This window comes from Prunus mume, linkage group LG8 (genome assembly GCF_029339155.1).
Source record: "Prunus mume cultivar Tortuosa linkage group LG8, ASM2933915v1, whole genome shotgun sequence".
Taxonomy (NCBI): Eukaryota; Viridiplantae; Streptophyta; class Magnoliopsida; order Rosales; family Rosaceae; genus Prunus; species Prunus mume.
In genome coordinates this window covers 4,866,674-4,881,075 of record NC_142705.1, presented here as the reverse complement: position 1 = coordinate 4,881,075, position 14,402 = coordinate 4,866,674, and the positions used below count along the sequence as shown (strand labels likewise).

Below are 14,402 nucleotides of genomic sequence, written 5' to 3'. Positions count from 1 at the left end.
GTACGAAGTTGGCAATTTGCAAAACATTGTATTTATTGGCAGTATTATGTTATGTGACCAACCCCTGCCATATAATATAGTAAAATTCTGAACTACTGTTATCCTCACCGAAAAAATATTGCATGAGCTTTTCATGTTACATTGGCAGTGGAATCTTTTTAAAAATCTGCCATATGGTGAGTGACTTTAGCCGAAGATATGACGCTTTACGTCTCGTCATGCTTCATTGAAACTAAAAATTGGTTCTTCTTTATGATAAATCTTCAATCTTTGGTTTGGGATTGGTGGAAACCCTAAACCAGACGATATGAGTCCTGCTGATTCAGAGAGAGAGAGAGAGAGAGAGAGAGAGAGAGAGCTGGACGACAGGATTTCAGAATAATAGAATGTATGGGGGCCAATTGGCCCAGTAATTTTCAAATGGTCGATCGTCAACATCAAATTCTGTGGAATAAAAATATAATTCATAACAAAAATAAACGAATTATACATTATAATATTATTAAATCTCCCTCAACGTCCATTCTTGTATTGAAAGTTGGATGGCTTAGCTAGCCATGGACCAAAAAAGGAACAGCCTTGAACCAAAAAAGAAATAGCTAGCCCTGGACCACGCACCTCGTACACTATTTGCAATCAATTCGGGAGCTACCTTCCTATATCTGTGGGATCCTCCTTGTCCTGTTTCATGAAAACAAAAACGAAAAGGTAATGACTTTTGCTGAGTTTTTGTACGTACACACAGATATATATATATATATGTGTATACGTATGTTCGTAATTTTTTATATATGTTAAGGTGCATCATATATTTTTCTTATAAAATGAGTAATATCATTGGCTGTTTAGTAAGAGAATGTTGTTATTTCTTCATTGGAAAGGGTGCATATGGAATATAATCCAGGAAAATTTAAAAAGAATTACCTATACTAATACAACACTAACGCAACACGGAAGCACTGGTAAAGGGATCTCAAGCGATCACCCTAAAGTAACAATGTCAGATTTTATTGATATAATATAAATAAACTTTTAAATACAATGTCATGATTTGACTTAAATATAAAACCAAATCAACTATCCCACACCTCATAAAATCACTAGCTAGCTCTTCACATCACCGCACCAATTAAACGTACAATACAAGCATGTAATGTGAGACAATCGGTTATCGGTTAAACGAATGAAAGATTGAACGACTAGAAAATTTTGGGATTCTTGAAATGCCGAAAATCAAGGAGAGTTATGAAAAAAGGGGCATGGTTCGTCAAATTTGCGGACATCTTTTATCCTACATGGAATTTAATTAAAAATAATTGAGTTTTACTTGAATGCGAGTCAGCTATTTTAGTTGAAGATAGCAACAAATATTATTGTTTCATTGATTGATCAGATTGACCATTACAATCATTGATTGATAAAAATGACATTCTTAATTGTTCTAATATACAACAAAGAGGGATATCAAACTGAAGTGCAAGGAAGCGGGCACACTGCCATGACCAACTCGCCTAATATATATTATTATATAGGATTCGCAACGTTGCCAAGCTATATTGTGGGGTTTGATTCTAACTAATGATCCACTGACCACCATCTTCTGAATTCAGAAAATATGAAAGTGCATTGAGGTCTGCAGGTTCTTCATGATCACTTGGTTGAAATATTGGGTTATGATCATGATCATCGGTAGCCATTAAAAAATCTTCAATCTTGGACGTTCCATCCACCAAATCTTGATCGCATCCGCTGCTTTGGGCTTGGTGGAAATCTAAGTTTAGCAGTTGGTCCGATATGAACAGGTCGTTGGTATCAAAATCCATTAGAAAACCAGGAGCCACATTATTTGATCTGTCAACCATTTGATCATCATCATGACCATTATCCAAATGTGATGGAACGACAACGTTCTTGCACTTAAATGCTTTTGTTCGAATCACCTGGACCTGGTGGGACTGTGATTTTTTCGTGTCTTGTTTTGAGCAAGCTTGCTCTACTTTCTTGCTCAGATTAGTGTTCCAGTAGTTCTTGATTTCGTTGTCAGTTCGTCCCGGCAATCTTCCAGCGATGAGTGACCACCTTAAAATATATACACCACCATATAACATTTCAAATTAAGAGAAAAACAAAATCCAGTACTCAAATGAAGTGCTGCCATACACATATATATATAGGTACCTGTTTCCAAGAAGCTTGTGTAGTCTGACAATGAGCTCTTCTTCTTCAGCCGAAATGTTACCTCTCTTAATATCCGGCCTAAGATAATTCAGCCATCGCAGTCTGCAACTCTTCCCACACCGCTTTAACCCTGCATCATATTAGTGTTTATCCCAAAGTTCAGAACAATAAAAAATGAAAGCTGACATACAAATTACAATTAAGGATTTAAAGAAATGGAGTAGTACCAGCTCTTCTAGGAAGGTCTCTCCATTTTCCTTCTCCATGTATTTCAATGTAATTGGTGAGAGTTTTGTCTTCCCAAGCAGACCATGCTCCCCTGTTTAGCCCTTCTTTATCACAGCATGGTTTTCTTCCCATCTCTCTCTCACTGTGCCTCTTTCTCTCTCCGAGTTAGAGTGTAGCTTGATGCTAATTAGAGTCTTAGGCTCCACATGTCGATGTGCAGGGAGATATATATGTGTATGTGATCAATGCCTTAGCAGGGGACAAAAGCTTGGCTCCCACCTTGGAAGGCCAATCAATTAATGTTAGAATAATTCGACTTAATAACATTTTACCGCACCACAATATATTTACTTACGGGTAATGTTCTCGAACCAGACTTGTGCTAGATAAATATTTATATTATCATACCATGCATGCATGATGAGAATATTCGTTCTACATATGGAAAATATCAAAGATTGGAATCTTTGCCACTTGCCAAGCTGAATCGGAACGTTTGGTTTTATCTTGGCAGACTTCACTTGACAACAGCATAATTCAGTGACTGATAGATCAATTTCATGAGCGAGCATTGTGGTCCAATATCGTTATAAACAGCTACTAGCTAGAGAGGGAGCCACAGTTCCAAAATGCCAATCAATCTAATTAAAAGAGATCAATCAGCTCATGAACAGTCCCGTTTTCAAATCCCTCCATTGAGTAATTTCTTGTGCATACGTAACTCTGCACTGACCACTAAGATCTCCCCACCACACCATATGATCTCTAGCCCACGTGGCATTTTTGAAAATAGTTTAGCCATGATTCTCCCACAATAATTTACTTTGGAACTTGGGAGCATATAATCAAATATTTAATTCATGTGGCCTTGAAAATATTGTTGAGTGAGGAATGCTAGCAACTTTCTCTCTAACCTTCTCTTTTGGACATTCTCTATTTTTTGTTTGACATGTGTCATTCTCCTTACATTTAAAACAATGTCATTAATATATTATACAAGTTAACTTTTGCTTTCCAAGTTTATCCTTATTAAATGTATTCAATTTATCCACAAAAAAATTCACAACTTTCTTACCATCTTATTAAATTTTGTTTTAACGTCAATTATTTTTTTATAAAGAAAATGTTTGTTTAAAAAAAAAAAAAAAAGAGGAAATGTCCTTTTAAAATAAAAAATAAAAAAAGAGTCTAAACTTGACATTAAAAAAAAGGGACATTTCCTCTTTTTTTTTTTAAAGCAGACATTTTCTTAAATTAAAAAAAATTGACATTTAAAAAAAAAAAAAAGATGGTGAGAAAGTTTTGAAATTTTTTGGGATAAATTGAATATATTTAACAATGGTAAACTTGGAAAGTAAAAGTTAGCTTGTATAATATATTAATGACATTGTTTTAAGTGTAAGGAGAATGACACATGTCAAACAAAAAAAGGAGAAGGTCTAAAAGAGAAGGTTAGAGAGAAGGTTGCTAGCATTCCCTTTTTGAGTTTAACAGCACGAGTTTTTTTGTCTGGAAGTGTGTTTTGTATGTAGCTAGCCATGAATAACGCAATAAGAAGATCCTACTATTATTGCAATGAAAAGCTCACCGGAAAAAATTGTTAATTAAGGGCCGACTAACGATCCTTCAAGGGGCCATGCACAGATTCTCCTCCTACTGGTGCTCCACTTCAATCTCCTCCTGCTCTTCTCTGTACCTAAGGGTACTACTGTCATGTAAATAAAGATATTTCAGTATTCGAGACTCGAATAATGTATCTCTTTACTCGTTGTCAATTGACTATGTAGTGCGACAATACTCATATTTTCACGTGGGATGCTTTTAAAACTCTTGTAACAATTGGTTTTGAGTCAACTTTGTCATGAATTAACTATCATCATAGGGTATTCATTGAGATAAACGTGCGTGTACTAATTCAGCACACGTCTTATGCATTATCGATATAATTAAAAAGTAATTTGGAAAGTCCTTTGGAACTGCATAGGATCCATATATTTAATACACGTCGAGGGTCTCTAGCTCGTTGGATATGCACTCGGATACTTTATTTTATGTTTTCCTTTTGTGTCGTATTTATCTTGTTAATTTGTAAATTTTAACTAGAAATTGTAATTCCGCAAGCAAAGAAATCAAGAAGAAGAAAAAAAATAGCAGTGGCTCCGTGTGAGGAGATCGATCGAGTGCTTCTGAATTAGACAACATACCATGATATCTAATCCGAATGGGACCTCTGAAAAAGGTACAACGTCCGCAACGGGGTATTATCTAATAAGTTTAGAGTTTAGGATTTAGGATATTCTCATATTTTGACAAACATACGTTATTTTAAGATAACATAATTAAAGAAAAAATAGAACAATATCATAGTTACTGAGTGAGTGGTAGGTGGACGCACGATGATTTGGAAATTCTCAACCTACCTCATAACATAATTGTAGTATATAGCCGCTGCCTGCTCCTACTATAATGTCTGTCAAAACATGTAACATTACTTATGATATAATATATATTTGTAATTCCACGAGTGTTTCATGTTGCATGCTCATCGGGTCCTCTTCAAAAAAATCATCCATGTGCACAAGAGTGAATTTAGCCGAAGACATGTCGTGTCTTCTGTTCATAGGAAAACAACAAACTTACTTTCTTTCCACAAATGCATGGGTGTATTCTCTCTCCGTCACGCATCTCAGTTTTCATGATTGATTGGTAATAAGAATAACTATCAAGGCATGAGCTCCTAGTGGGAATAAAAAATTCAATGGGGCCAATCATCAGTTATTTGAATTCTATCTACCCATTCTTTGACTCACTGCATATTTATATATCTACTTTTTTTGGTGAGAAAAGTCCCTTTGAGTTGACCAGTCTTTTACAATATATTGTATCATCTTTTTCTTTTTGCATTTTTCTTTTCATGTTAAAGGTAGTTTAGGACGAACCTCTTTCAAGGCAGACATATGTGTGCGGTTGCAAAGACCTAAAGAAGAAAAGATTATTGGACCCAAGCCTTAGTGCATGTTTATGGAAAAAAAAACAGAACCACTAGCCCACTTGGCTATAAATTATTGTATGTATGTCACCTGTCTTTTTTTCTTTTTTTTTATAGAAAAGTTGATATAGATTCAAATTTCTATTAATGAGTAGGGTTTAATTTTTGAATTCGGTGACTTTGATCGAAATCCTTTGACTTTTGTGCCATAAAGAATTACATTCATTTTTAAATATTTTTTTATGTAATATTTTTATTATTTTATTTTTAAAATCAATTTTTGTTCCAATGTTGCCCCTCATGGCTTGAATAAGGTAATAGTCATTTATGTCATATTGCCTATTGCCTATTGCATAGGTATATATATGTTTTTTCACATTTTCGACAATGTGTAATAGTATTTTATGTACATTTTTCTATAGGTAACATACAATTTTATTTTGTCTATTCTTGTATCTTACTCAAGCCCAGTTTGGAATTACTATCACTTTTTAAAAAGTTGTTTATGTTGTGCTTTGAAAATAATTAGATGTAAAGTAAAGCAGCTCCATGTAAACAATATTTTTAAAGTGTTGCTAATATAAAAAGTAGTGTCAAAACTGTTTGGTAAATTTTAATATAAAATTGTTATAACTGTGAATAATGACTAAAATAGACATGATGTTGAAAGTGTTATGTACTAATCATGTGGCGGTAGTAGTGGTGATGGAGTGGAGGTGGTGGTGGTGGCGGTGGTGGTGGTTGTGGAGGTAGTGAATGTGGTGGTGCAAGTGATGGAGTTGAATGTGGAAGTGGAGGTGGTGTTATTTTTTAAAAGAATAATGGTATTAGGTTCAAATGGGTCGACGACTATAGTGCTAGAGCTAGGGCTAGCGCTCCAATTTTCCCACTTTGGCTTCATTTAATTGTTAAGCTTCTCGATTCCTTCCACCATAGCCACTTCAAAGTCGTTTGTTTGAGCTTGGTGGAATTCCGTACTGTTTAGCAAAGTCCAATATGAACAAGTCATATATTCGCTGAAGAACACAGGCCACCGCTGTCACTGGCTGTATATAGTACTGTTGCAGATCGAACCAGGAACTGCACTAACAAATTTCAACTTTATTTGTTGTGTCGACCATGATTTGATCCTCTCGTCATCTTGAACATGCGATGGGATCGATGAGCTTGTCAACCTTTGTGCACTTAAAATTTGGTATGCATAACATTACTCCTATAAATTTGGGTGTAAATTCATCATAAATGAAATATTTAGGAGTTTATGTTGGCGTTGAATCTGACCTTATTTTAGTCTTTCAGCCTTAGGGTTAGGGAACATTTGGAAGTTATTATGTAACATTTGAAAGTGAACCAAATTCAAGTACTAAAAGCAAAACTACACAAACTTGCATTTTGGGCCGAACCCTAAACCACATTAATTTGTAACAATTCACCAATAGCCACAAATGTGATCTGGAAAACATACGATGTTGACCTAGCCCAGATTAAATTTCAATTTGGGTTCTTTTATAATATATATATATATAGTCACTTTCCCTTATTGCATGTCTAAGTGGGGCTTGTACAGTTGGCTAATTAATCCAATATTGAAAATCTTCAATGTTCATAAAAGATGAAAGTTCATTGAACGCTACCTCTCCATCAATATTAGGTTCAAATGGATCGACATCAGCAATAGGGCTACCCCTCCAATAATTCTCCACCATAGCCACTTGCCATTCCTTCATTTGGGCCTGCTGGATTTCCGTACTGTTTAGCGAGTCTAAGATGAACAGGTCATTGGATGAAGAACCAGCAGGAACTGATGAGCTAACAGAATTAATATTATTTGTTGTGTCAACCATGATTTGATGATCTTGGTCATCTTGAAGATGCGATGGGATGCCCACATCAACCTTTGTGCACTTGAAATGTTTTGGTCTAATCGCCTTAGCCTTGTGAGACTGATCTGATGGTATTAACCCTTTCTCATTATGTTGATTTTTCGGATTAATACTAGGTTTATGGTGTTCCAGTAGTTCTTGGTCGGAGGATGATCTCTTGCTTAAATGGGTGTTCCAGTAGTTCTTGATCTCATTGTCTGTCCGCCCCGGAATTCTTCCAGCGATCAAGGACCACCTAATTAATTTATGAATACTATTAAATACGCTCGATATCATACTCATACGATCAAATATAATCCATGTCTACTTTTGGTGTATGCTTAATTGAACATTGTTCAATTCATTAGTTTCCCATTGCAATTGGTAATTTGGTATGCTATTGCATGCATGAAAACTTTAATTGAACAAAGTAATATTGTATGTATAATCAAAGATATAGATAAAGTTTTAGGAAAACTTTATATGGTCGATGTGTAGATTAATATGTACCTGTTTCCGAGAAGTTTATGTAGTCTCACAATGAGATCTTCTTCATCCGCAGAATGTTACCTCTCTTAATACCAGGCCTAAGATAGTTCACCCATCGCATCCTGCAACTCTTCCCACTACGATTTAGCCCTACAATTCAATTTTTAATTTGTTTCACAAAGGAAAGAAGAAAAAAATGGAAGCATACAGTTAGACATATGACATTATGAAGTAGCTCATAGTCATGACAAGTATCACTACTATAAAACTATTCTAAGGGCAAGTTTGGAAGTGATTCTAGCCCTCATGGGGAGAAGCATCTCCCACGTGCTTCTTCGTATAATCACTTTAGTATTTTTCAGCGATTCTGGGAAGAAGCATGTGCTTCTCTATAAAATCACTTTAAACCACTTAAAGTGATTATATGGAGAAATCCTCCATAAGTGATTATTGGCATATTCAGAATCACCCACAAACGAGTCTTAAAAAACAAAGTTCAAATAGCATGTAAGAAGAGTCAAGCCTTTTTCAACCTCATTTAGCACAAAAAGGTCTTAAAGGTTTCTTTACACAAAAGGCACAATAGATTTGTGGCTAAGACATCCACAAAAAGGATCTTTATATTTAGGTTAATGTGGATGGAGCTTGGAAAAAGGACTCTATGCAGGGTGGTGTGGGTTGCTGCTTGCGTGATTCTGGGCGCAGATTGTTGGCTGGTATGAGTAAGGCTACTCTCCGAAACTCTGCGGTTGAAGTGGAAGCGGAAGCTGTTTTGGAAGGGCTAATTATGGCCAAAGAGAAAAACTGTCAAGAAATCATTTTTGAAAGTGATTCAATGGATGTTGTCTCTTGTATGAGGGACGAAAATCTGCGCGGCAACTGGAGAATCATCCCACTTATCTTGGAGATCAGGAGACTTTCTTCATGGTTCACCTCGGTCAAATGGGAATGGGTATCTCGCCAAGCAAATCAAGCTGCGCATGCCGCTGCAGCTCAAAACATGAGGGTGCGATCTTTGCGTTGGGCCTCACAGCCTCCTCCCTCTTTGGTTCGGGTATTGGCTAATGACGGTTTGTCGTGGCCCCCTAGTAATTAGTTTTGGTTATAAGGTAAGTTTACTTGTTGTATTTCCAATGGCCACAATGGCTCTTGATACATTGTTAACTAAGAAGAAGAAATATAGGAAGAAGAAGATGATATTTCATTCAATTGTAATAATGAACATTACAACAATGAGAGTTATATTCTCTCCAACAACACATTAATATGCTCTTAACCACTTAAGCTACAAGATCTTTATTTTAAAAAAAATTGTAATATATACATTACGTACCTGCTCTTTGAGGAAGGTCGCTCCATTTTCCTTTTCCATATGTGTTAATGTAATTAGAAAGGATTTCATCTTCCTGGGCAGTCCATGCTCTCCTGTTTATCCCTTCCTTTTCATAGCATAGTCTTCTCCTCATATATATATATATATATATCTCTCTCTCTCTCTCTTAGGGTTTGGCTTTGAATTTAGCTTAGCTCAGAGTAGTCCACATAATGGAACGTACAAAACCTTGGCACACCGACAAAAGTGGTCACTTGCCAACGCCCAAATAGCTTAAGGACCACTTATCCTCTCTCATTTAAAAAACAACCAAGCTAAATTAATCCGCTCAACAATCACGTGTGTATATCTCGACTGGTAGTGTGACTGTCATATCACTATGTGGTGTTATCAATTCCCTCATATTATAACAAGTATTGCATTGTGACCTTCACGCCTAGAAATTCTCACATTGACTCCTGCATAAATGTAAATGCATCGGTGCTAGTATACCAACCATGAATCCTTTACTTGTAAATGTCTTTACTATTTCCTAACTTTTAATCCATATGGTCCATTCAAAATCAAATAATTAAAGGGCTCAATAATAAAGCTTAAGAATGTGTTTTAGTTTGAGCCCTTTGATTTCTGATCGATCATTTAAAATTAAAAAAAAGTCAAGGATGAGAGCAATGAGAAGATCTAGATTTTTGATCAACCAACTCTCTAATGGATGGTTTTTGAATTTACTTTTTTGAGTAGGATACCAAACATGACCTTAATTTCTTGTCCTTACTTTTCCGTGACCATCCATATATGCGTACGGATTCTATCCAACAAAAAGGATAACGATAAGATTGTGATATGTACCTAAATTTAGCCATGAGCAAAAACCTAGACCTCATGTTCATATAAAAACATTAGATTGTATCGTCATCTTACCATATATATGTCAACACTGAACTAGTAGATATGAAATAGACTTATCCTTACTCCGAAAGACATCAACCATGAAAACTGGTACATCGGGGGACCAATTGGTTGAATTGATTTAAGTTTTGGTTGCTGCAGCTGCTGCTGCGACATGCAATAATGCAAGCTAAGCTACAAGGCATTTTCCTCGGAAGCCTGTGCATGCTGTTCTGGACCAGACAGCGGTTGTCACTTGTAACAGTGTGCACTGTATGTTGATCACGCGACTACATATGAGTCGCATTATGCATGCCACGTGTCTAACTTTCATTTTCCATGGTCACATATCAATTCAATCCTTCGCAAAAAGATAGGGAAAAAAACGTGACATATTAACAATTAGGCCTTTGTTTTAAGTTTTTGTTTAATTTGTATGATATGAATCTGATATGCTTTTGGTTAAGCTTGCACACTAGCAATGGTTTTAAATGAACCACACTAGAAGCCTCATCCAATCAACTGAAATACCTGTGTAGATGAAGCAACTGGGCTACCTAACTGCTAGGACTACGGATGTAATATGCGCCTAACCAATTTGGGTTTGGAGCTTTGGACTTACACCTTCACCTTGGGCCTACATATTGCTATCACCTAAGGACAACATAAGTTTGGAAAATGCTCTCCCATCATCTAAACACCCCATAACACCATCTCCACGAGAGTTTCCAAATTTTAGCATAAATCAGATTCACATGTGACACGATCTTAAACCTTGATGATTTTGAATCCCACCCTCATCTAAGATGCAAGTTTGGTTTGGACAACAGCGCAACCCCAAAAGTACGCAAGTTCGGCTTGGAGACAAGGGCGCAACCCCAAAAGTATGCAACCCCAAAAGTATGCAAGTTTGGCTTGGACAACGACGCAACCCCAAAAGTCGGTCCAACGCTCGTGGCTGGTGACGAATCTGTCGCTCATTCATCGCCGTGATAGCATCACAGGCCACGGGTTTCGTTCCGGTCGCTAGCACTGCTCTGTAGATTTGGGTATAAATTCATCAACATTTAGGTGTTCTTGTAATGGTTCAAGTCTTTCATCTTTAGGGTAACATTTGAATTTGAAACGGGGCATTATGCCCAGAAAGTTAGTTATTGTGTAACACTTGAAACTGAACCACACTCAGGAAATAACCCAAACTTGCATTTTTTTTTCATATTCAATTCAATTTGATAATACCATACATCCAATAACATTTCGTCTGCCAGCTTATTTAGATATTAATCAAAGCACAGCACACAAGCCACAAAATCTTCAGAGACTTGCAGATTGAGGCGACGCCACCACATAATCCAAAACGATGACGCTTTCGAGGTGCTCCCTAACTTTGTCCTTCTCCACATTCGCCAGCTCCTGCTTCGAATCCAAACCTTCCAACTCACTCACCCCCGGAAGCACCGCCAGCGACGCGATCGAATACCCTTTCGCTCTCGCCGGAGAGAAGTTCTCGCCTGTGCTAATCTGATTAATCTCCGCAAACTTCCCCTTAATCCCTTTAATCACACCCAAAATCTCAGATTTTGATTCTTCCCCCAAATTTTCCTTCAATTTCAAAAACGACACGCGGATTGCGGACCCCGGCGGTGGGGCCACTGGTCCCTGAACGTCTTCGGCGACCCAGTCAACGGCCATGACGTCGTCGCAGATTGGGAGGACCGAGTCTTTGACCAGGCTGAGGTGGTTCGGGTGCACAGTATAGGAGCTCAGGTCGTCTTTGGTGCTGTAGCGGCTGTGGAGGAGATGGGTGAAGGCGATGGGCGAAGATCGGGTGCGGTAGAGTGGGCCGGCGGTGAGGTGGAGCGTCAGGTTGAGAGAGGCGAGGCCGTTGAGGCCGTTGACCATCGCGTTGACCTTGGACGGGTCTGTGTCGTCTTTGACCTTGAAGAGCACCACGTGCTCCACGATGGGTTGGGCGGCGGCGGCGGCGGAGGCGGAGGAGGACATGTTGATTTTGGGGGTGAAGCGCGAGGGCGAGGGTTTGGAGAAACGAAGGAGGGTGAGTTTGGGAGCTGAGAAAGTGCGAGAAAATTGAGGGGAGAAAAGTGTGCCGCTTGCCCTCACAGTCAGGCTCATATTCTCAAAAGAATCCGAAGAGTGTTGGGTGGGTGAGACGAGAGAAGCTGAATGGTTGGTTTCTGCAGTGCGATAGTGATGTTTGGTTTCGAATAAAAAGAAAGAAAATGGTTGGTTGCTCCTTAAAACAATTGGGCCAAACAGAACTGGACTTACAAATTTGTGATGGCCCATTTGAAATTGGAAATTGAACATACAAACACTGGGGAAATTGTAATGGTATGAAAAATTCAAAAGCCGATAGGCCGAAATTAATGAAACGTTACAGAATCTCTAAACTGCAAAGGGAGGGAGATTTCTTACACACACATTATCACTGATCAAGGTCCTTTTCAATTAAACTAGACCTCGCCCCAGTGGCCAACTTTAGACTGTGAGAAATACAGAGACTCCATAGTGATTTCTCGTTGAAAATAAATAACAATAATAATAATACAATTACTATTGAAATTTGAAACAAACATAATATAATGTTATGAGTGTGTTCAACTTAAACATCATAGGTGAACAAATGTTGTAAGGTTTGATTTATGTGGTGGAAGCTGCTCCTTCAACTTGTTGCAACTGCTTCACCTTTGCAATGTATTCAGTCATTGCTTCTTCTTTGCTCTTCCCTGATTAACATGCATACAATTATGGTTAGGAAATAATTATGGTATTAATTTTGTTAATTAGTAGCTATTAAAATTTAATTAATAAATACCTTCAACTGCTTTCCATGCATCCCATTTGGCCCTCTCTGTTGGGCTGAAAAACCCAGGTCGATCTGCATAAATAAGATACATTATGTATATTAATTAATTTAGACAAGAGTTGTTGAGTGAAATTAAATTGTAATTAAAATTTAAATTAAGGAAGTTAATTGATGAAAGGACTCACTGGTATTAACCGACCCAACAGTTGCCTGCCATACAGTATTAGTTTGTCTGCATCCTTTGTTGCTGGGGGCAAAGACTTGGCCTTCTCTGCATATTCTTTGAATTCCTCCTCCTTCCATTCATACTCCTCAACAATTAGATGCTATAATTGCCATGCAGTATCTCGGAGAGAGAGAGAGAGAGAGAGAGAGAGAGAGAGAGAGAGAGAGAGAGAGAGACCTGCAGAGCCATTACAGTATGCAAATGGAAATTGCTAAGCAGAGCCTTTGTTGTGGGTCTTCTTCTTCTACATGGTGGTGGAGTGCATGGACGAGATTCACAAAGAACATATTCTTGTACATACTTATGAACATCGTAGATGATTACAATGAATGAATTACATACATGGGCTCCATTCCACTTACTACATCATATTTTCCCACATTAACAGTTTCTTGTAACGGTTTATAACCCTTCTTTTGGCCCAACTATAAATTTTTACAGGGATGGACTATTATTTCTTAGAGTGGTGATTTCCCCACTCATTTTTCTTAGAGTGGGGAAATCATTGCCCTATTTCTTATGTGGGTAAAAATGTAAATACAATGCTATATTCATTTCCTCAAAGGAGAAAGCTTGAAACTTAAAATCTTTGTGGTATGACTAATTGGAGATCTATTTGGATGGATAGGCTAATTTTTTTTCGGGAAGGGCTGGTTGGGCTAATTTTTTTTTTTTTGGATGGGTTGGTTGGGCTAATTTTTGTGAAATGAGGTGTAATGCCTAAAAACTAGCCTTGTGCCGTCGAGGTCGAGCTGCTTCTACCTAGTTTTTGTGTCTTGCATTTGAGCTTTTGGCTTTATTTGTATCATGTTTCCTTTGGGTTTCTTTAGAGCATGTCCACTCCAAAAGGCTAAGGCTAAGAGCAACTCCACCGCAGCCAAAGAACCGGGCAAAAGGCCCCCCGACTTGGCCCAAACCACCTCCAAGACGACATCCAGCCCGAGCAACTGCTGGGTCCCACCAGCGAGGCAGGCCCAAGGGCAAGTTCCTGGCTTTGAGTTTTGTGACGTCATGCGACATCAGCAAAAATTCAATTATTTTTTACTATTGTGCCACGTGTCGCGACAGGGACGCTCCGATCTTTTTTTTCCAGAATCCGACGGTCCTCTTTTTTGGCTTAAAAATTGCAAAAAAATTCGAAAATATTTTGAAATTTTTGAAAAAAAATACCAAAAAATTCTGTATTTTTTCCCTATAAAATACCTAACCATTTTATTTACTTTCCACACCAAATCTTCATACAATTCTTCTACATCCAATATTTTTTACTCTCCACTCACATTATTCACTTTCCACACCAAATCTTCATACAATTCTTCTACATCCAATATGTTTTATCTGAAAATTTAATTACAAAAGATTATCAAAATTAATGGTTTAAA

General features: G+C 37.6%; 2 protein-coding genes and 2 pseudogenes across 3 annotated transcripts; all 4 read right to left on the bottom strand.

Annotated features, from left to right (window-relative positions):
- Positions 1 to 1,362: 1,362 nt before the first annotated feature.
- LOC103340649 (transcription factor MYB1-like) lies at positions 1,363 to 2,618 on the bottom strand. Its single transcript, XM_008244089.2, has 3 exons — positions 2,406 to 2,618; positions 2,179 to 2,308; positions 1,363 to 2,079 (listed from the first exon to the last, which is right to left on the bottom strand). Exons 1-3 carry the CDS (start codon positions 2,536 to 2,538, stop codon positions 1,572 to 1,574), a joined length of 771 nt encoding a protein of 256 aa, XP_008242311.2. The 5' UTR covers positions 2,539 to 2,618; the 3' UTR covers positions 1,363 to 1,571.
- Positions 2,619 to 6,759: 4,141 nt separating this feature from the next.
- LOC103340648 (transcription factor MYB1-like) lies at positions 6,760 to 7,892 on the bottom strand (annotated as a pseudogene). Its single transcript, XR_016122982.1, has 2 exons — positions 7,768 to 7,892; positions 6,760 to 7,513 (listed from the first exon to the last, which is right to left on the bottom strand). The product of XR_016122982.1 is annotated as a transcription factor MYB1-like (transcript).
- A 3,265-nt stretch (positions 7,893 to 11,157) lies between these two features.
- LOC103340563 (stress-response A/B barrel domain-containing protein UP3-like) lies at positions 11,158 to 12,186 on the bottom strand. Its single transcript, XM_008243987.3, has one exon. It carries the CDS (start codon positions 12,098 to 12,100, stop codon positions 11,282 to 11,284), a length of 819 nt encoding a protein of 272 aa, XP_008242209.3. The 5' UTR covers positions 12,101 to 12,186; the 3' UTR covers positions 11,158 to 11,281.
- Positions 12,187 to 12,417: 231 nt separating this feature from the next.
- On the bottom strand, positions 12,418 to 13,209 carry LOC103340647 (acyl-CoA-binding domain-containing protein 1-like; annotated as a pseudogene).
- Between the last annotated feature and the right edge of the window lie 1,193 nt (positions 13,210 to 14,402).

Coding starts and splice junctions, on each gene's coding strand:
- LOC103340649 (XM_008244089.2), bottom strand. CDS start 2,538: ATGGGAAGAAAACCATGCTGTGATAAAGAAGGGCTAAACAGGGGAGCA. Junction 2,309..2,405: donor AGACCTTCCTAGAAGAGCTG/GTACTACTCCAT, acceptor AATATGATGCAG/GGTTAAAGCGGTGTGGGAAG. Junction 2,080..2,178: donor CACAAGCTTCTTGGAAACAG/GTACCTATATAT, acceptor ATATATTTTAAG/GTGGTCACTCATCGCTGGAA.
- LOC103340563 (XM_008243987.3), bottom strand. CDS start 12,100: ATGAGCCTGACTGTGAGGGCAAGCGGCACACTTTTCTCCCCTCAATTT.